The sequence below is a fragment of the Podarcis pityusensis genome (genome assembly GCF_964106645.2).
Source record: "Podarcis pityusensis genome assembly, chromosome: 3".
Lineage (NCBI taxonomy): Eukaryota > Metazoa > Chordata > Lepidosauria > Squamata > Lacertidae > Podarcis > Podarcis pityusensis.
In genome coordinates, this window is record NC_138026.1 from 76,311,966 (window position 1) to 76,334,368 (window position 22,403).

General features: G+C 43.5%; 1 protein-coding gene across 1 annotated transcript; it reads left to right on the forward strand.

The window, feature by feature from the left end:
- Nucleotides 1-1,317: 1,317 nt before the first annotated feature.
- On the forward strand, nt 1,318-20,860 carry KCNK1 (potassium two pore domain channel subfamily K member 1). Its single transcript, XM_080998710.1, has 3 exons — nt 1,318-2,701; nt 17,257-17,652; nt 18,703-20,860. Exons 1-3 carry the CDS (start codon nt 2,347-2,349, stop codon nt 18,960-18,962), a joined length of 1,011 nt encoding a protein of 336 aa, XP_080854836.1. The 5' UTR covers nt 1,318-2,346; the 3' UTR covers nt 18,963-20,860.
- The last annotated feature ends 1,543 nt before the right edge of the window (nt 20,861-22,403 follow it).

Below are 22,403 nucleotides of genomic sequence, written 5' to 3' on the forward strand. Positions count from 1 at the left end.
AGAATGACGTTTTGCAGGTTAACAAAAGAAGTCTCCCCTCCCCACCTAGCAAAAGAGAAGCGGTGGGCTTTTGGAGTACTTCTTGGGAAGCGCACTCACAATCTCAAGGGTAGCTGACATGGTCTCCTCCAGATGTTGTTGGACTCCAACTCCCATGAGCTCCAGACAGCATGGCCAATGGTCAGGAACAGTGAGAGCTGTAAGCTGTAGTCTAGCAAAATCAGGATGGCACCATGTTGGCTACCCCTGTGATGAACAATGCAGGATTGCCTTGGTTTTATTAAACATGGATAAAGATTTGGCTTTGTGATTTTCAGAAGTCCTGCACTGTACACTGGTACCTCGGGTTACGTACTTAATTCGTTCTGGAGGTCCGTACTTAACCTGAAACTGTTCTTAACCTGAAGCACCACTTTAGCTAATGGGGCCTCCTGCTGCTGCTGCGCCGCCAGAGCATGATTTCTGTTCTCATCCTGAAGCAAAGTTCTTAACCTGAAGCACTATTTCTGGGTTAGCGGAGTCTGTAACCTGAAGTGTATGTAACCTGAAGCCTATGTAACCTGAGGTACCACTCTATAGAGAGTAAAGGCACTCCTTTGTCCATTAAAATAGAGGTTTTCAGTGCGAACTTCAAATTCAGAGTCTCCAATGACAGGGTGGAATCAAGCAGTAGACCCAGGCTACGTACTTGATCTTTTAGGAGGAATGCACAACAAGCCATGAACCCAGTTTTGGGACCTAGGAACCCCCTAGCCTCCACCTTGTCAGTATATGACTTTTGTTTATTGCTGCCATCTAGGTACTGGCCAAAGACCTGCACAGCTTCCCCTGATTCCGAAAGAGAGATACAGAAGGACTACTACAAAACAATGCTTCCAACTCCCAACCTATGGAATCAGATGGCATCAAGCATCAGTTGCACTCCACTTGCCTTTCTCTCAATCAAGCAGGGTGACCAAAGAAACTGTTTGAAGGCCAACCCCAGGCCTGGTGCCAGATTGAAATGGGTCTGAATAACTGAATGTGGACAGCGTTCTCGAAGCTACCAACATGAGTTTGACCAAACTGCAGGAGGCAGTGGAAGACAGGAGTGCCTGGCGTGCTCTGGTCCATGGGGTCACGAAGAGTCGGACACGACTAAACAACAACAACAAGCATGCCTGAAGCTGACTACCTCCTTCTCAAGCACCTTGTGGCAAAGGTGGAGCTAGCTGCTCCGGCACATGGAGCGGCCCACCGGGGCGGGGCTAGCCGCCCACCGGGGGGGCGGTGATGCACGTCCCAGTGGGGTGCGCTGGTTGCAGTGCGCGTCCCGGGGGCGCTGCCTTTGGTGATGTCACCCCCCCTCAAGGATGACACCTGGGGCGGACCACTCCTGCCTTGCTCCACCACTGCCTTGTGGTAGCTGCCACAAGCTTCTGGTTCCAGAGAGGTCTTCTCCATGACATTGCAGGAGGTTGGACTAGATGACGCTCACAGTCCCTTCCAACTCAACAGTTCTATGATTCTATGAGGGACTGTGCTGCCACCGCCGCCACCAGTCCTGTCTTCCTGCTGCAAAGAGATGGAGATGCTACTGCCAGTACCAGTCCTGAAAAGCAATGGCACTGAGCAGAGCCCAGCAGTGAGGTCTATATTCAGAACAGCAAAACCGCGGGATGAAATGGCAGAACAAATGAACACTTATGGTGGAATAACAATGAAAATGAACTTTACCATCTCTCCCCGCTCCCCATGGTCATTCCTGGTGTGCCCTTTGCTTGCAGAAAGAGAAAGAGATTGAATACGGGTAGGTACGTGAGAGTGTGGGCCATTCCAGATATCCAGATGTGTTATTTATTTTGAGAGAGAGAAAGAATCTATAGGTATGCGTGTTTCCTTTTTTTTCTCTCCTCCCCACTCACTTTAGTGAGCTGCCCAGCTGGAACCAGTTCAGCAGCTGACGCGCGACCCGTTCCCGGTTACCTGAGCCGGGAAACCACGTGAGCGCCACATCATCTGAGCTTTTGAAACGGAAAGTCACCGAAAGGAGGAAACAGGAAAAGAACGAAGCGAAACCCCGCTGCCAGACGCCCGGAGAAGGGCTCGTTTGAATGAGTGGCGGAGCTTGAGCCTCCAGGCAGGGGACGCGCGTAGGGGCCGAGCCGGTGCTCATTCCCCACCCCGTCGCCCGCCCCGGGCGTCCCGCTTCCTCTCCTCCGCGCGCGTCAAAAGGGCGCCGAGCTTCCCGCGCCTTCCTTCCCTCCCTCAGGGACCGGAGCCTCGCGAGTGCTGAGGGCAGGCGGCGGCAGCAGCGGCGGCGGCGGGCTGGCGCCGGGTGCGAGCGCGAGGCGCTGGCGGGGGAAGATGCTGCAGTCGCTGGCCGGCAGCTCGTGCGTGCGGCTGGTGGAGAGGCACCGCTCGGCCTGGTGCTTCGGCTTGCTGGTGCTGGGCTACGCGCTCTACCTGGTCTTCGGCGCCGTGGTCTTCTCGTCGGTGGAGCTGCCCTACGAGGACCTGCTGCGCCAGGAGCTGCGCAAGCTGAAGCGGCGCTTCGTGGAGGAGCACGAGTGCCTCTCCGAGCAGCAGCTCGAGAGCTTCCTGGCGCGAGTCCTGGAGGCCAGCAACTACGGCGTGTCGGTGCTGAGCAACGCTTCCGGCAACTGGAACTGGGACTTCACCTCGGCCCTCTTCTTCGCCAGCACCGTCCTCTCCACCACGGGTAAGGAGGAGGGCGCCGAGCGCCACGCGGGACCAGGCCTTGCCGCGCGTCTCCCGCCTCCGCCCCCCCCCCGCTCCTCTTTCTCCCTCACAGCTCCAGTCGGGGGGCCTCACAGGGAGTCAGTGAACCCCGGAACCGAGGAGCGAGTGCCTCTCCCTCGCCCTCCCAGAGGCCACCCTGAGGGACCAATGGCTTCCCCCCAGGGCCGAGGCCGGTTTCCAGGCGCCGCTCGCTCGACGAGCAGCCCCTTCTCTCCACACACCTCCCTCCTCCTCTCCCTCCGCGCGCGTCCTTCTCCAGAGGCTCTCGGAAGCCCCGCTTGCCGCCCTTTCCATCCCGCCGCATTGCCTTCGCGCTCTGCGTGCGGGACTCCCGCCGGGTCCAGGGCGCTGCAGAAGGGAGCGAGGCTTCGTCTGCGCCAAGGCTCCCGAGAGCTCCTGAAGCCGATCTCTGGACCATGTCTGGGCGAAGTCGTCGAAGCGATAAGAAAAATAATAGAAACTGAAAAGTGCCCATCCATCATCACCAAGGAACCACAGGCTGTCCACTCTGCCCCCTCCCGTGGTTTAAAAGTTCAGGCGTCCCTGGCACTTTATGTGGCTATTGGTCATGCATGTGGCTGCAGAACCTCACACACACACACACACACACACACACACACACATATATATAACAGCACAGGGTAGAGTCCTAGGGCGGATTCTTTTATGATGTTTATATTTGATATTTACTTAAATAGGTGAGTAGAGCCAATTGTGGCTGGACTGGTTGTTCAATTTTAAAATGGCTGTTTTACCCAACCCTGACAATGTACACAAATGTGAAGATGGTGTAAGAAGCACTCAAAGGGCCTTTTCGCACATGACCTTAAAAGAAAAAAGCTCAGCAGTAATATGGATGTGATGCTTACGTTGCCTAAAATGTACATTGAAAACACTCAAAGCTGCTTTTTGGCTGCAGTCCTAAACACACCAGAAAGTGACCACCGAGAGCTTACCTCAGAGCAGACATGCTTGCAGTAAGTTCTCAGATGGTGTAAAGGTCTGTACACTTCCTGCATCTGTAATTCAAGAATAAAAAATGCATTGGTAAGAACGTACATCAGTTTGAAACTTTATAATCTCTTCAGCTTTCTGAGCCACATTAACAAATAATGCATTCCAGGAAAAAAATGAGCATTATTTGTAAAAGTAACTTTATGGAGCTGCTTTGGTTCCCATACAGAACAGGGCCAAGAAGTAGGTTATAGGTTTCTAATTAACCAGAGTTTAACATTTCTGAAGCAAGCCTTTGAGCTGCATGTTCAGTCAGAAAAATAAGCATGTTGCAGTGTCATGTCAATACAGCTTTCAGAAATTAGAGAGGAAAACCTAGGGCTAATTGATGGGTGAATATTTGAGTCTTGTATCTTGTAGCGTGTGTGTCTTCTCAACAGTCTGTTACACAGGTGGAGCTGGACTTTGAACAAAGGACCCCCTTGATGAAACTTGGCAACCATGTTACTAGACCTTTTCTATCTGCTTCTCTGATGTAATATAAACAAATATAAACTAGAGCTACCAGTTGCAACCTTGAAATGCTATAAAAGATGTATAGCATAGTCTGATTTAGTGAAACTTATTCCCACTGACATACAAACAGTTTAGGGGGAGGTTAAACAGTATTAGGAAAGAATTCAGTGCTATCCTGTGCACATTTAATCAAGTCCTGCTGTGTTCATTGTGGCTTACTCACAGATTAGTGTGCATCAGATTGCAACTCTACAGTATTTATTTTAATAATGGTTGGATGAAAGTTGTAGGTTGAACTGAATTTAGGAATAATTGCTAGAAAGAGTTGTGGAACAGGTTCCATTCTGTCAGGACAACTTGATGGATGCTTTACCCTCATATGTACAACCATGGCATGGTTATCTATCTGGGCAGAAAAGTAGCAATAAGGGCATCACTTTTTAAAGAGTTGAGAACCATGGTTATACATGCACAATAAAATGGTTTTCTCTTATTTCAGGGCAGTCAATAGGCTCTGGATCAGTTTTCTGAGCAGAGGGGCCAGGTTGCCCCCAAGATTGAAGGGGACCGGTGCACGTTGTGTGTGCGTAATGCCACGCATCGTCTAGAGGAGGCTGAGTGCTCCAGAGGAGCCGGCTGCTGAATCTGCATCGTGTGTGATGGCATGTGTGTGTGATGGCATGTGTGTGTGTGTGATGTGTGCCAGGCTCCTCAACATTGAGGGGGCCCAGTGCCTTTCCAACAAAGATTTTGAGGGGGCCCTCAAGAGTGTTAGCCCTCTAGAGTTTGTGTGCCTGTTTCTAAGGTATCACTTGAATGACTTAAAAAGCATAGACCATCAGTTCTCTCTCTTTATTTCATAAACATGAGTTTTCAAAATGACGATGCAACTTTCCCCCTTACCTTTGGTTCCTGATTTCCATTTAAACTTCAATGTTCTCTGAAATCAGATTATGGCCTTGGTATCAAGTTTGCCATTCATGACATTCTGCCTAAGAGAAGCCTAGCAAAAATAAATGTTTCCCAGCATCAGAGAAGGGGGTCTAGTATGCTTAGTTTATATGTTTTCAGTCTTCTTAACTGGTAGAACTGGAAAATTCAGAAGCTTTGTTTCTGCAGATTGAGGGCACAAGTTTTTGCAAGTCTCCTCAAAGATCACAGTGCTGTTGAGAGAATGCAAGTCTGCTACTGTGTTTCTCTTGCTTTCTGAATAAGGTGACCTGATGGGGAGAAGTGGGTATTATATTTCCTCTTACAATGGAAAAACCGATTGCTCATCATGTGCGGTCAAGAGATAAAAGCACACCCATAACTAATTCACAATGCACTCTCAATCGGGGTAGCTTGTTGTCTCTGCAGCTACTTTACTGTGAGCTGTTTTCGGTGCTCTAAATATATGTTGTTACAGTTTTCTCCTGCATCCTAAGCAGCCTAATTAGGTTTTGTTAAAGTTCTGAATACAGATTCTTTCCAGAGATCAAATATTCTTTGTTAATCACTTATCAGTTCTGTTGAAGTCACTGAGATAAAACTGCTTAACGTGACATAAGGTCACCGCAGTTCTGCCCATCATGACTCATATCACGTCCTGTAACCTGAGCAACATGAATGGCATGGGTCAAGTTTAAGAATCAGTTGCACCTGCTGTATGTAAAGCTTAAGCAGTTGCAGTTTCTTCCCAAAGCTAATTTATGGTTGCTGGAAACTACCACAGTATGATGTGTCCTCTTCGCAAGATTGCTTTTTGGTTGCACACAACATAGCTGTTATCAAATGGCACTATTCATTGCTTGAAACTTTTTCAACGTTACCATTGCTTTCTAAGTGAACATCAAAGGCTTGTTACCACTTCACAATTTAAGCAGCTTCAATTGTTGTTTGTTTGTAGTTTGTTGTTGTTCAAGCACCACATCATAATGCAATGCGGGGGTGCTGTTAAGGGGTTAAGTTACAAGACAGATGCATATTTTGACATGTTGTGAAAAACAGGAAATGTGATCCCAGCCATATGGAACAAGCAGAACCTGTAATAACACGTGGCACTGTATAAAGGTAAAGGTAAAGGTACCCCTGCCCGTACGGGCCAGTCTTGACAGACTCTAGGGTTGTGCGCTCATCTCACTCTAGAGGCCGGGAGCCAGCGCTGTCCGCAGACACTTCCGGGTCACGTGGCCAGTGTGACAAGCTGCATCTGGCGAGCCAGCGCAGCACACGGAATGCCGTTTACCCTCCCGCTAGTAAGCGGTCCCTATTTATCTACTTGCACCCGGGGGTGCTTTCGAACTGCTAGGTTGGCAGGCGCTGGGACCGAGCGACGGGAGCGCACCCCGCCGCGGGGATTCGAACCGCCGACCATGCGATCAGCAAGTCCTAGGCGCTGAGGCTTTTACCCACAGCGCCACCCGCGTCCCTGTGGCAGTGTATGCCCAACCCCTAAGAAGAGGAGTGCTCATTTTCAAGTTTCCAACCAATCCTAAACAAGAACCTTGTTTTTAAGTAACACGTGGCAGTGTATGCCCAACCCCTAAGAAGAGGAGTGCTCATTTTCAAGATCCAGCCAATCTTAAACAAGAACCATGTTTTTAAGACCTCTAGAGGGGAGGGAGTTTCAGGAAGGGAGAAAGGAAAAGAGACATTTTTTTGTCTGCCCTCCTGAAGTCTTCCCCTGTTGTGCTATGTAACACTGGAGGGCACAGGTTTGAGGCTCTTTGAGGTTTGACAGTAAGGAAGGAAAACATCCCTGTGTAGTGCTTATACAGGATACTTTCTACAGAATAAACTCTTTGGGGCTTCAACTGACAAATTTCCTTTCCAAACACACTAATCAGTATTCTCCATCCCTCAACTGACATCTTTGCCCTGGAAGCTCACATGTCCTTTTTAGGGTTTTTTTTAAAAGGGTTTTAAATTTACAAATGTTGCAAGGGTGGTACTGTTTTGCCATTTGAGGCAAAACAGAAAGTGCTGCTCTGCCATGCTGCCTGCTCGCCACCCCCCCCCCGCTGGGTCACTCACCTCCTTCAGCACTGTCTCCACACTGCCCGCCTCCACCAGCACTGTCTGCTGCTGGCATTGATCAGCATTGATTTCTAGCGAGAGAAATCCAAGCAATCTCTCCATGAGATCTCACTGGAAATCAGTATTGATGCTCTGCCAGTGATGGAGGTGGCAAGGCAGCTGGCATGAGGGTGGAACCTTGTGGGACCTTCTGCTTCTCCCCATTTCATGGGTAGGGCAGCCCTGCAAATGTGTTTATGTATGCCTAAGGAATGTCCCAGGTCTGTCACATTTAATACACGGTGACAATGCTATAATATTTTGGACTTGGTGACAGTGTACTCCAAAAACAGTGAACTAAAAAACTGAGCTAGGAAAACTCAGGTTCTGACACACGATGCTGGTAGTGCAAAAGGCTCTTTTATCTGATGCTGGCAAAACAATATTGCACAGGAGCAGTAGCCTTACCATGGCCTCTTTAGATGTGGGAAACAGCTTTTAAGCAGCATAGAAGTGTCAAGGAAGTGTTTTCAGACTGGGAAGCCCATAACTATTTAAATTGGGGAGGGGAAGACTGGATCAGGGTATAGGAGATCAGTTTTGTGCTCTTTTGTATGGCATCAACAAAGCATAGAATCAAATTAGTGTAGCAAGAGGAATTGAAGGTGTTTTCTACAGACAAGTTATGGAAAGGATGATGGCTCTACCTCATTTTGTCTCACATGGGATGCTGATTTAGTTATAGCTTGGATAGATTATGGGCTGGTAATGTCTCATCTCTTTTTCTTTTTCAATTTGTCAGACTAATGCATTGGCCACTGAATAGAATAATTGTCATCAGGGTGGTAAAAATATCACCGACTTCAGTTATTTGTTATTTTAAAAAATAATCCTCCTTTGTGCAGACTAGTAGTATTGACACTAATGCTTTAAAGGAAAGGCGAGGGGGGAAACACAGCTTAGGTATGGGTGGAATTTGAGTGCTAATTAAATGTGCAGGAAAGTGAGTCATTGAAACATTTTAACAAGGTTTCTTTTCATAAACATGAGGTGCTTTTAAAAAACTGACTCACACATCACAGTGCCCCAAGTGAAACTGTTGACTTTCAGAGTGATATTTGGCAAGCGTCTGTGATGATGAAGGAACAACTTCTTAGAAAGCATTTCACATTTCCATTGCACTACATCTGATAACAGCAGTGGTGTTTTAAACATGGGAGTGGAAACATGCTGTATTAAAATCTGGATTTCGTTCCTTTCTATCTCCTTGAAAGAGAAGAAGGTGAAACACACCATAGACACATAGAATTGTACATTTGGAAGGGACCACAAGGGACATCTAATCCAACCCTTTGCAATAATCTTCTCCCTTGAGGTTGACTGATACAGTCTTACAGATAGGTTCACCAAAGTTACTATTCTAGTTCGCCTGCCTAAATGTACCAATGGCAGGAATTTGTGTCATAAAGAAATCAGCTTTCATAAGCTTCCCTACACGGTTTCTTGTGGACACTTCTTAGATAGCTTTACTAATACTTCTCCTGGTTGAAAACAATCAAAGCTTCCATTTCTGTTATGACTAACAAAGTTTTTGTAACCCAGACTTTCACAACCATAGGTCTGTGGGCTTCTTCTCTTCGCTGCTTGCATTTTTATACAACAACATGAAATATTCATTGCAGATGCATTTATAGATGATGCCTATTAATAGAGAATTAGCAGCAAACTATTTCATATGTAAGCACTTCATTTATTTCTGTAAAATGTTAATTATAGGCACCACTGTATTTTACAGTATAATTCTATGTATGTCTACTTAGAAGTAAGCCCCACTGAGTTCCGTTGGCCCTAGGCTACAATGCTCTATATTCTTGTATTAATTTACTATGCCTTTAACAATTTTAGTCCAGAATACCTCAAGGACTGCTTGGTCCCTTATATTCCTGTTGGATCACTGAGAGCTTCCAAGGAGTCACTGTCAGTGATCCCCCACGGCTTCGGTGCATGGTTCATATCCATGAACCATGAGCTGTAGGCTCAGTATTATGAGCTTCGTTTTACAGAACTTCCTTCCATTTGAAGTCAGATAGGACCCTTCCCTGTTGTTCTTCCGGCACCTGCTGAATACTTTTTTCTTTCAAAAGGCATTTTAATTAAAATCTAGTTTTATCATTTTAACCAATGTTTACCTTTTTCTGCATTATATTTTCAGTATATTACTGGGAGACAATTGTTAAGTGGTATATAAACTGTTTAAATAAATAAACAACACACTTGGGATTCAGTAGACATGCACAGGGTTGCATAATAAGACAAGTAGTGAAAGAGCCTTCTGCTTTTCTCCTCCATTTTCAGGGAGCTTTCAAATTTCTTTAGAATTTTAGTAAACATAAGTTTGAGCTTATTTTTTCATTGCAAGGTGGCCATGAGTGGTAGGTGTGTGTTTTCTTTTCTTCCTGTTACATATTTCTCCCAGCGCTCAGCTATCTATCCAGAAGTTGGCTTATTTAAATTGGCTACAGTTAATGTAAACCATGATTCCCAGTTCAAATGAAACCAGGACCCCTCAAAGGCCTGGAGAGGTCCAGACTGTTAGCAAAGTAGCTAAAACTGCAGCTAGGAAGCCTGCGTCATGTGCAATACTGACTCGTTTTCTTGAAATTAAAACTATGACCAAACATTTGTTAAAATATTCAGATTAGGAAGTATCATGACCTGGTATCATGACCTCCCGACAGTTAACTCAAACACATACACTGCCTGCATTGCACCTTGGGTGCAGTTTAGAGCATTTTTCTGTTCTGTTTCTACAACCCTTGCCAGCAGTAAGTTCTGATTGATTTACATATTGTAATATTTCTGTACATAAAAAGGTATGTCAGTTTTTCATTCAGAGGTGCATTTTGAGGCATAAGGGAGAGTTGGTGGCGTGGGACTCCTAGCTGCTCTTCCCCCAGAAGCACCTCAGATTTCTCCATTCCCTACTGAAAAATAAAAGAGGAAGGACCATTGCAAAGAGACAATGCAAACAGGAACAGTGGGATATCAGGAACCAAGTAATCATTAGCTCACTCCTTGTCCCTCATTTATACTATTTCTCAACCCTACATCAAAGAAATTCCTCTATGTTTCCATAAAAAGAAGTGAATGGGTTTTCCATGATCTTAAGAAATGGTGGGGGGACATGAGGAAAACACAGAAAGGCAAAAAGTTGCTGATGGTGGTGCCATGTGGCCCCGTAAAGGTGAGTGAACAAAGAGTGGTAGTTACAGAGTTTAAAACCTCATCTGGAAACACCCCAAGAGGACAAAAAATGAGGTAATGTCTAATAGTAGAATGAGGACCTTGGGATCTAATGGGAAGCTCTGTGGAATTCGATGAGCTTCTGTTTCCTTACACCTACTTTCTAAACACAGCAGATAATAAGCCAAAGTCCTTAAGCACTTGCGCTGAGAAATTACACATGAATTATATCCAATATAAATTTATTCCTAAAGCATGCAGTTGTATGTAGATTGCTGGAAATGTAATTTTATATTTCAAAAAATACATTATTTTAAGCATGGAACAACATTTCGTGAGCCTTTGGAGGTAGTATAACCTCCTATTAATGCAGATAGATCTTGCTACTTTCTAGCTGGCTAGGTGTCAGATTCCAAAAACTGCAGTCATTGCACAAGGATTTTTGCAACCAAGTTTTGGAGCTAATACTTCTCAAATGAAGCAGTATCTTTGAAAAGATGTAGTACTTGACATCTGCAAAATGCTGAACCAATCTGTCTATTCTGAAATCTAAGTGCTCGAGTTTCTGCATCTCCCTTTCTCTGCTATGGTGCATTCTTAACATTTGGAATTTTTTCAGCCATGGATACTTCACTGAGTTTATCTCCCATGAACTGTAAGGTGCCAATTCACTGCCTCTTAATTCTTCATGTACTGTAATAGGTACCCACATTTGTATCCACCTTTCATCCTGCTCCTGGGCATCCATTCCTATTCATTTTGTATTGAAAACCCAACCCCTGCCTATATCTGCAGCCTTTGTAGATGAGACCTAGTTGTCCCAAGCAGAGAAACCTACCAAGGCCTGGTCCAACAGGAGTATAAAGATGGAGCAGGATTCTGACCTTTATCTTTCATTTGCCATTCCTGGTTGGAAGTTGCTTGCCAATATTGGTCAATGCAGCAGCTTTTGTTTTGCATGTTTCCTCTCTGTAACACAAAAGTTAAAGTATTCCTGGTTTATTAAAGGAAGAATAGAAAATTGTGTTCCTCTTCCCGCTCCCTACTTTTATGAGGTTTATTTTCTGCAGATCATAGGAAAGAGTCATAGCTCAGTGGCCAAACACATGCTCTGCATGCAAAAGGTTCCCAAGTTCAATTCCTGGTGTCTCCAGGCAGGGCGTCCTGCTGATGGTCAGTGTTGATATTAATGAGCTAGATGAACTAATGGTCTGATCTGATACAAAGCAGCTTCCTATATTCCTGTGTTCCAGGATTTTGGCTGCTTATCTAACAGGAAGAAATAAATTTCCCAAGATACATAACCTATTCCTTACTTGGTAGATTGTGGGGGGGAGGGGGGCGGAGAGAGAGAGAGAGATTAGTAGATGGCAATGAATTGCTGTTGACCAAATCATACTGCTGGCATGCTAGTGACAGATGCCATGCACCAGTGTTTAGAAGCCTGTTCTGGATTAATTGCGACTGACATTTGTTCTCAGGCTGAGTCACCATCCTGCACAGGTGCTTTACTCAGCAGTAGCTATCTCCACAGCTGGCAATCGCCACAGTGCACTAAGAATAAACAGTGTTTTTCAAGAGCTTGGATTAATTAGGATGAGTATTAAAAATTGATGCCCATTTGTAAATGCTGCTACAGAAAATGAAAAAGCACTGAATGCATCTTTCTGCCTCAGAGAGACACTTGACTTACCATATTCCTTTTTATGTTCTGTTCTGCAGACAAGATAAATGCTGCTAATTAATAGCTTAATATTAACACATTCACATTTTTGTAGGAGGCACAACTAAGATTTAATCAGTCACAGTGCAAGAACATAGTCCACAATTATTTGCAGTTTTCTTTTTAAATTCGGTTTTGGAGTACAATTTAGTAACTTTTATTAAGATTCCTTGTAATATTTTTAGGATAAAATATTGTTGCACACCCAGAGCCCTTCGGGTAAGCACACTGCAGGTTGAAATAAACAGTTCATCTGAAAACTGGAAGTACTACCCATCCAGCCCACACCAGAGCACATTTATGCTCCATGGGTGGTATCCAGCAGTGTCCATCTGCTGCTGGAATATATTTGTTAGCATAAGAAGGGAAAGAGGCAACCTCTAGCAATTACTTCTCCCCCTGCAACCCCCCCACCCCTTTAAATCTGCACCAGAGTGCAGGGGTTGCAGGTATGCCCCCAAATGCCTCCCTCTATTGGATTCTCTCCATCAGTGGACAGATGCCATTGGATACCACTCTTTCCAGATATGGTGATAGTTAGCAGTTGTTTATCAATTTAGCTGTGCCTGGCAACATCCAGAGATTACTAGCTGGAGCCTCACCCTAATAACTGCTCTTGATTGTCTGTTGCCTAGCAAGTGGGTAAACAGACAGCTGAGTAAATTGATAGTTTTCTAGTTAGAATGCTCAAAGAAACTTCCCAAAGTTTAACTTTCTGGCTTCTTTCATCCTAGCTATTAGGTTTTATTAAGTTGTTGTTGTTGTTGTTTAGTCATTTAGTCGTGTCCGACTCTTTGTGACCCCATGGACCAGATCACGCCAGGCACTCCTGTCTTCCACTGCCTCCCGCAGCTTGGTTAAACTCAAGTTGGTAGCTTCGAGAACACTGTCCAACCATCTCGTCCTCTGTCGTCCCCTTCTCCTTGTGCCCTCCATCTTTCCCAACATCAGGGTCTTTTCCAGGGAGTCTTCTCTTCTTATGAGGTGGCCAAAGTTTTGGTGCCTCAGCTTCACGATCTGTCCTTCCAGTGAGCACTCAGGGCTGATTTCCTTAAGAATGGAGAGGTTTGATCTTCTTGCAGTCCAGGGGACTCTCAAGGGTCTCCTCCAACACCATAATTCAAAAGCATCAATTCTTTGGTGATCAGCATTCTTTATGGTCCAGCTCTCACTTCCATACATCACTATTGGGAAAAGCATAGCTTTAACTATACGGTCCTTTGTTGGCATTTATTACATAGAAATGCATTACTTTGCCCTAGATTTGGTAGATGGTCAAGTTGACTTTGTTGGGGTGGCGGGTATCTAGATTCAGGTAGGTAGCCGTGTTGGTCTGACACAGTCAAAATATATATAAAAATTGTCCAGTAGCACCTTAGAGACCAACTAAGTTTGTTCTTGGTATAAGCTTTCATGTGCATGCACACTTCCTCAGATACGGGGGGCGGGGGGTATGTTTGCTATTGTTATATTAACTAGTCTTGGTGTAGTTTCGTTATTTGAAAGTCTGTTGCCTGGAAACAAGATTCAGAAACTTTGATATCTTTTGATACTTTTTCTTGACGGTAGCAAAAGTTAACCATGACAGATGGGGTAGCGTGCTGGGAATTATAGATGAGGTTTGAAAAATCAGCATGCTTACTATCTCTGATTTTAAGTAGAAAGCACAGAACACCATTTGTTGATGCAGAATTCAATTTTTTTTGCCTTTTATCTAGTCTGCTTAAAGAAATTGTTGTGGTCAGAGTGATTTTGTGGCTTCTTCCCTTCCTCAGTTTCTTATTCGTGAGTGGAGCACATGTTGTCCCTATGAGCTTGTTAATTACACCCAAATTGCAATGGTTTAATGGTTCAGCTTGAGTTGACATTGCATGCTGAGCTTGTGTATATAGTACAAGCTGAGCAGATTAAGCAAGCAAGGACCATACTCTTATCACGATTCAGCTAGTATTCCTTTATTCCACTTAGTCATTTTGTCCTTTATTGGACAAAAACGAACATATATTTTCCTCTGCTGCTATAGCTGGCATTTACACATGTATATGCCAGAAGTTTAATACTGCATTTATCAAAATTACTATTTAAAATGGGGGGGGGGGGAGAGGACGTGTGCCCCTGGCCTAATTTCATGTAACTAACTCTCCAGATGCTGCCTTCCTCTCTCTCTCTCTCTCTCTCTCTCTCTCTCTCTCTGTGTGTGTGTGTGTGTGTAGGCAGCAGAAGAGGCAGCTCCATCCAGAAAACCTTGGGAAAATCCTTGTGCTGAGCTATGGAAATGGGGGTGGGGGAGAGCTCAGAAGGCAGAAACTGAAAAACAAAACAAAACCGTAGGAATAGATGGAGTTGTGAACCTGATGGATCCATGCGAGGAGGGGCAGGAAGCCCTCTGCGTGTGATCAGAAAATATCACTTAACTGGATAACTCATTTAATTGAATCAATTACACTGAATCACATTTGTCATTTTCTTGCCAGTTCACTTGCTATGGAGAGATCTTTTTATGGTCAATCAAGGCTCTCTTTGGGCTTCACCATCCTGAATAATTTCATGTTGCTCATAATCTTGGTACCTTCCAATCCATCTTTCTAGGGAGGAGTTAGAAATGGGGGCAGACAATCCTCAATATGCACAGAGGGATGGAGCAATAGAAGCACAAAGAGAGAGAGAAATGGGATAGCAATCCTGCAAACTCCATACACTTCCCAGGTGCACACATTGCCATTTACTCCAGTTCAGTGTGCTCCCACAGCTAGCAATCAAAGTTGTGTATACACAATATTGGTCACAACCCGTCTGTATCCTGTAGGTTCTTGATAAATACCCCTGTTTTATGCACTTTCCCCCAAATCAGCTTCTACCCGGTTAGATAATGGAAGGTGCAGTTAAGCATGCATAGATGACAACTTCAGTGGAGTTCATTGTGGGAAGACACTGAATTAACATATGCAGAAATAACACAAATCAGAAACAGATTGATAAGTCCATCTCTGCTCTGAATATGATATGCCAGGGTCATAGAATGGGAGAGAACTGTTGCTTTCAAGCCCTGTGTGTAATTTTCCCTGGAGTATCTGTCTGGCCAGTATTCGAAACAGATGAACTAGGAGGACTCTTGATCTAATGCAACAGGTTTCTTCTTGTGTTATTCACAGATTACACTCATTTCCTCCCTATTTTATGATTTTGTATATCTCATGTGCATCCAGCTTAGAGCTGTAACAAGCTACACACTTCTATGAGAGAAAAACTTGTGCTCCCGTACGGTTCATCAAAACAGCAGTTGTGTCAGTATTGCAGGATGGATGGATGGATGGCCCATGGAATATTTTATCTGCTGAGAGATAGGCCTAGAGTGAGGGACAACAAGTAGCTTAAGTCCTCTCCAGGCTTCATGACTTATTACAGTGTTGTTTTTAAAAAAACCTTCTATTTGTAATCTTTGCAAAATGAGCCCAAACAATCAAAGAGGCTGAAAAAAAACTCATCAGTCCTAGGGGATGTTAAATTATCTGGCTAACAGATTATCTAAACGCCAACAAAAAGCAGGTCTATATAAAGTTATCCTGAACGTTGATTTAATGGGCTCTCCGAGGAATAATGCCATAAATTAGGTTTAGCATGCTTATTGGTGTGCTAGAAACTGGGCTGAAAAGCAGTCTTCAAATACGTGTTGAAATGAGTCACATTTGAGAGGGGATTTTGTTAGATTGATCTAATGTAACAAGACAGAAGAACAGACTAACGCCTGAAGTAACTTGCTCCTGGGTCAGAGTCTTGCCACCCGGTGAGAGCAAGCACGATCTTGCCTGTGCTCTCCAGAGCTTGTGATACCTGAGGGATCTATAACAATACAGGTGGAACTTTTTTCTTTCTTTTTTTGCAAATTAATTCAACTTCAAAGGAGAATAATCCTTGAAATTTCATTGTTACAAAGAGAATGATAGCTTTGATTCGTGTTCAAAGCCAAATATCACCAAGCATAGTAATAACTTCTTACAACTCACATGAAAATTACAAGACACTTAAATGGAACACGAATTGCAGTCTACTAGTCTGCTGAGTCTATAGGGATAGCAAATGTTTTGGCCTTAGCACTCAGAACATAGTGTGGGAACTTGCATCCTTCAGATAGTCAAGAAATTGTGCTGGGGGGGTGCTTGTGTGTTTCTGTATATGTCTTAAGAGGTCTTGCAAGCTAATGCTCCAATTATTTCTGCCTTTGCAAATATATATTGGGTCAAAATCTCAACCTGAGACCCCAAACACACAGGAATAATTTGATGCTGGTGTATAAGAAGTTGCTTCTTATAGAGCTTCATGCCTGACATGCAGAAAAATAGTGTGAGGAAAAGTGGGTGGGGTGAATAATGGAAGAGAAAGGAAGAGGAAATTGTGTTTGGCAGCTCTGTCATTAGGCAAAGTGAGGTATTTGCCTGAGGTGCCAGGTGCCAGGGTGCAAAGCTGGGTTTCATGACACCTGCCCTTCAGCCCTGTAGCCTGCTGCCTGTCTGGTTAGTGCCTCTAAGTGAAATGGAGGAACACCATCTCGTGAGCAAATATTACGTTTTAAGTGCGTTTTAAGTACATTATACAAATGTGACACTAGATCAGGCTTCCTCAACCTCGGCCCTCCAGATGTTTTGAGACTACAATTCCCATCATCCCTGACAATGGCCCTGCTAGCTAGGGATCATGGGAGTTGTAGGCCAAAAACATCTGGAGGGCCGAGGTTGAGGAAGCCTTCACTATGGCAAATTCAATATATTTTTCAAAACATTTTTCAACAAAGCATTTTCACAGTGTGAAATGCCATTTTTGCATTTCCTTTGAATTAGGCAAAAGGTCATTGCCATTTTTATTGCCAATTTATACTGAGCGGAGGTGGGGTTAGTGAATGAATGAAAAGAAGAAACATCCACAAACCTTTCTGGTACATGAGTGGAACAAAGCACACTCAGTCAGGAGCTCCAGGTGCAAATCATTCTCTTCCACTGTGATCAGTCCCCTCCTGAAAAACGAGCAGTTCACAGGTCAGACTGTTTTTCCAAATCTCACTCCCGTCTCTCTTTCTATGTTAACAGGTTATGGACACACTGTGCCTTTGTCAGATGGAGGGAAAGCCTTCTGCATCATCTATTCAGTCATTGGAATCCCCTTTACACTGCTTTTCCTGACAGCAGTGGTGCAGCGCATTATTGTCTATGTAACAAGGCGGCCTGTGCTGTATTTCCATGTCCGCTGGGGCTTCTCTAAGCAGATAGTTGCCATCATCCATGCGGTGATTCTGGGCTTCGTTACTGTCTCGTGCTTTTTCTTCATCCCGGCAGCGATATTTTCTGTCCTTGAAGATGACTGGAACTTCCTGGAATCTTTTTACTTTTGCTTCATTTCGCTGAGCACCATTGGCCTTGGTGACTATGTTCCAGGAGAAGATTACAACCAAAAATTCAGAGAGCTGTATAAAATAGGAATTACATGTGAGTAGCAAATTATTGGTACAAGTAAGAGGGTGAATAGTTTTTAGAGCTGTGTTTCTTGGTGTTTCTTTTGTGACTTTTGCAAAGCAGTCCCATTGAGTCCAGCCATTCATATAGCAAAAGTAAATGGAAAAATCCAGATTGGATTTTTGAAATGTCTATCAAAATCCTGTTAAGTATGTTTTTTATTAAGGTGTGGAATCACATGTTTCAGAGGTGCTCCCAAATCCTATTTGCTATGGAACTGTTATCCAAAACACCATTCTGAATGATTTGGAGAAAGAATAAGATGCAAATATACTACATTATAAACAAAAACCAATGTTGTGGGCCACATGTAAGGACATAGTGGGCTACAAAGTGTCTGCCATATAGATATTTAAAGATGCACCTCTCTATGTGGAATTAGTAATAGCTTGTGACTCAAGCACAAGCCATTCCTATCTGGTAGCATTCATATGACACTGTAGATAAAGATTTTTTGGAAGCTTCAGCTGGTGCAGAATGACTTACCGGGCTGTATTCAACATGGCGCTAAGTTGCTGGTTCCACCAGCAGAAGGATTTTTCCTTGTGCAATGAAACATTCTCCTTCCCCCCCTGCCCTATCCCTAAATCTGAGAAGATTTGGGAGTGTCATGGGGTGCACAGAAGGAGGAAAGTCCTGTTGCATTGGCAGTAATCCTTGCACATGCGCAACTATTTAAAGGAATGCCACACATTGTTTTCAAAAGAGTTTTAAAGACCTAAAGATTCCCGTTTGCTCATAACTGAATAACGTTTCTGGTTTATATTTTATAAGCTGTGGTTTTAATTGTGGGTGACGAATTTTTTTTATACTGCTGTTTCATTAGCTGTATTTTATACTTTTACAGTTTTATTTGTAAATTGCATTGAGAGTTCTTATACTCGAAAGCCTGTGTGGAAATGTAGTTCTAACTGGAGAGATAGAGCCCTTTCCATTTTGGAGACCTCTCTGACTTGGAGCATTGTAGCAGACATACCTGTATTACCAGTTCACATTTTAAACACTGTTTCGATTTCTTCCTAGGTTACCTGCTGCTGGGCCTCATTGCAATGCTGGTGGTTTTAGAGACTTTCTGTGAACTTCATGAGCTCAAAAAATTTAGGAAAATGTTCTATGTGAAGAAGGACAAGGAAGAGGACCGAGTACACATAGTAGAACATGACCAGCTCTCCTTCTCTTCAATTTCAGACCAGGCGGCTTCTTTGAAGGAAGATCAGAAAATAAATGAACCTTTTGTGACCCCACAGTCTGCAGTTAACTGTGACGGCTGCATAAACAATTAACCAAGGGCTTCCGTTTCAATATCAACCGTGCACTTACATCCCTTCAGTTAGAACTAGTACCATTAATGAAACTATAGAGGCAGAAGGCTATGCTATATTATCAAGTACTCATTGCTGGGAATATTTTTAAAGTGTATGAGGCAAATAAAGCTCTCTTTAGCTGGAACAACATTATGGGAATGTTGGCTGGGGGGAAATGTGCATTTGGGAACCCCTGGATTAATGGTGCGTACATGGAGCATACATTGGGGACTCTAGATTTAAACAACAATTCAGTTCTCATTTCCCCAGACTGCTGCCCTAAGTCCCCTCCCGCCCCCCTGAAAATAATGTTGTGGTTCATTGACAAAATAGGAGCTTTCTGATGCCATTTGCAACTTCTGGTTTTGAAACATGAATGGGGGACCGAAGCATTGAGTTGGAAGGGTTTGTTGTTGTAGCCCAGAAAACAGGAATAGTCTCTTGCCATGTCTCCTTCAGTGAGATTCCCAAATGACTGGGTTCATGCGCACTGGGCTATCTCTGTACTCTCTCTCACACACACACCCCAAAGTGGAAAGATCCAGAGCAAGTGCATTGTATCAGTTCTGCAGCTATTTTAAAGCTCAGCTGCATACCTTCGAAGCCTGGCTCAGTAAGGATAAAGGCAGACAGATATTCTAAAGTGTGGTGGGAAGTGGTTTGAACTCATTATTTGTTGTATGCCAGTCACACTTCGAATGTATCTGATTTCACCCTCAAGTGTACTATAGTCGTCATTACTGAGCAAGAATTCTGTATCCTGCTTCCTGTCAGAAATCAAACTGGGTGCTTTCCTCCTGGCCTTAAAAAATAAATAGCAAAAGGGGTGTTTTTGCAACTGATTTCAGTGGATATAGGATCAGGGACCCATGAGCACCAGCATATACAGCACTTGTAGGCACAGCTTAGGGGAAAGCCATCTTCATTAGCACTCTCAGACACCCCTTTCGCTCTAATTTTACCCCATAGGCTGTGAGTCTCAAACCATTTATTGTCAAGTGGTTTCAGAGAAATGGTCCTATCTGATCAAAGTAGTAGTCAAGCCGAGCGCTGAAGTATCTAGACTTCTGTGAGAAAAGAAAAATACTTGAAACTTGATCACCTAAAAGCACTGTATATGAGTTTAGTTAATACCTAGTGTTTATTAATAGATTTTATACCTTTACTAGGAAAGTTGACTCTCTTGATAAATCTGCTTTAAAATCTATGCGAGCTGAAGTTTATATTTGAGAAAACACAACTCAGAGATGCTTTTTGAATTTGATTTGAAGCATAGTGTATTTGCATGTTCTCATCCAAGCGGATATTTTTGTACAGCCTAAGTTGGTTCTGTTTATAATGTTTTAACCTTCGTTTGTGTACATAAATGCATATATTTATATACTGTACATATGTTGTAGATCTCCAGAATTTAACTGACTTGGCTGTGAAATTTTAAAGGTATTTTCATCAACAGATTTCTCTTTATAGAGAAGTAAAACTCAGAACTGTGGCGCTGAAAACAATGACTTAACTCTTGACCAAATGAATGTGGAAGGGTAAGTCTGTAGGGCTGCAATTTTAAAATTCTTATTTTTTAAATAGGCCCAGCCCACCCATCTCGCTGAGGCTGCTGGTAAGTAGCTTGTCTGCTGTGGCCTTCATAGTATACTGTATCATGGAAGCCTGGTTTTAAGCAAAATTCTAATGATAGTCGATTCTGGAAAACAGGGACAAGTTGAATTAATTTCAGACTTTCTGTTTTCAAGAGTATGCTCATTTGCAATTATTATTAGTACTAAAGCACAGAACTTAATAATGGACAAGCTGAATACCATACCGTGTTATATATTAGCTAATCAGCATTTCAAAGTTGAATAAATAAAAGTGTGGCTCCAGTTGTCTTTTCGTGTGATGTCTTAACTGCTTGTTTTCATAATTGACCAGACGTATCTAAGGGCTTCGAAGGCCTGCACACTCACTGCTGTGCTCAAGAATCCCTTGCCATTTCCTGCCAAATAGATCACCAGAACTGGCAGCGCTGACCACCTTATTTGATTGTGCAAGACAAAGTTTCTGTTCACAATACATCCTCACTGGATTTTGGCAAAAAGAAAAAATATTTAAGAAAAAATAGCTATCCAAAGATCACAAGTCAATGCGCACTTCTAATATGCTTAGTACTAATGGCAGCTGTACCCCATGATGCTAAGCAGTAGGCAATGTAGAGCCCCACAATGTGGGGTTATGGAGGTGGAGCAGAGTTAGCTATGCTAACTGGCTGCTAAACATCTGGGAAAGGAAGCCAATCCAGCTGATGTGGGGGGGGGAATGGCACAAAGCCCCCACCATTCCTACCATCTACCCTGGCCACCTCAAGCCAGTGGGACTTTAAATGTGTCCGCTCTGCCTCCTGGCTCCTGGCCATGGTTTAGGACTATGGTGCAAGTTATTTAGACAAGATTGTTCAGTCCAAACCCTCATGAGTTTATCTTGTCTAGGTTCTGGCAGAAACCAATGTTTGTGATGCTAGTAATAAGTTCAAGGCAGTGAAATAACATGGAGTTTGTTTCATCAGGACAGAGTTAGGCAGTGCAATGCTGAAATTCTTATTTTCAAGCATCGTTGCAGCTTATGGTAATAAGTTCTAGCTTCTGCCAGTGTAAAAAAATCCACTTTTGAAGCCAAAAGTGCAATAACATAAGGCATCAACATGTTGATGCTAGTCTGAAGATTAAAGGAAAGAGAGGAGATTACTCTGCGGAAAAATTGCCCGTATAAATGGGAATTGTATTGTGTGTTGCTGAAACTAATCAGAAGCCAAGCTGACAGGTGTAAATTGAAATGGAGGGCAAAGGCAGGTGGACAAAATTGAGCTCTGTCAGTTCAGGCATATGACGGAGAACTGCAAGTTATATCTTTGCCCAGCTTCATCACCTTCACAATATCCAACCTGTCCTTAAAGAATATTGCATGTTTGTCTGATGGCTGTCTCATGCGTCCTTTTGAACTTCCAAAGAAGGGAGGCCCCTGGGGTTCCAAAACAATTTGTTACATGGTGAAACTACTCTAAAAGTTAGGGAGCTTATTTTAATGTTTAACCTTATCTGCTGTAGACAGTGTGGCGGTCATTTCAGGGATAGATGCCATATTCTTTGTAACCTTGTTTTTCTTGAAATGGTCAATATTACATAAAGATCACAAAATATTTTTTGTCCTGCCCAGAGATTGTAATGGCAATGGTTTAAGTGCACCCAAACCTTACTAGATTGTGGCCACAGTATTAACAGTAGTAGTATTTCTTTGACTTATTCAACCCCTTTTTCTATGAACATTTGTATGAGAAGATTTCTAAACTCATAATTCAAATGCTCTGTCAAAATGCTGAAGCTCTGGAGACCAGGTGGGCACATGTGAGATGCAAGTGGGGATGTGGTTAAT

Coding starts and splice junctions, on each gene's coding strand:
- KCNK1 (XM_080998710.1), top strand. CDS start 2,347: ATGCTGCAGTCGCTGGCCGGCAGCTCGTGCGTGCGGCTGGTGGAGAGG. Junction 2,702..17,256: donor CACCGTCCTCTCCACCACGG/GTAAGGAGGAGG, acceptor CTATGTTAACAG/GTTATGGACACACTGTGCCT. Junction 17,653..18,702: donor GTATAAAATAGGAATTACAT/GTGAGTAGCAAA, acceptor ATTTCTTCCTAG/GTTACCTGCTGCTGGGCCTC.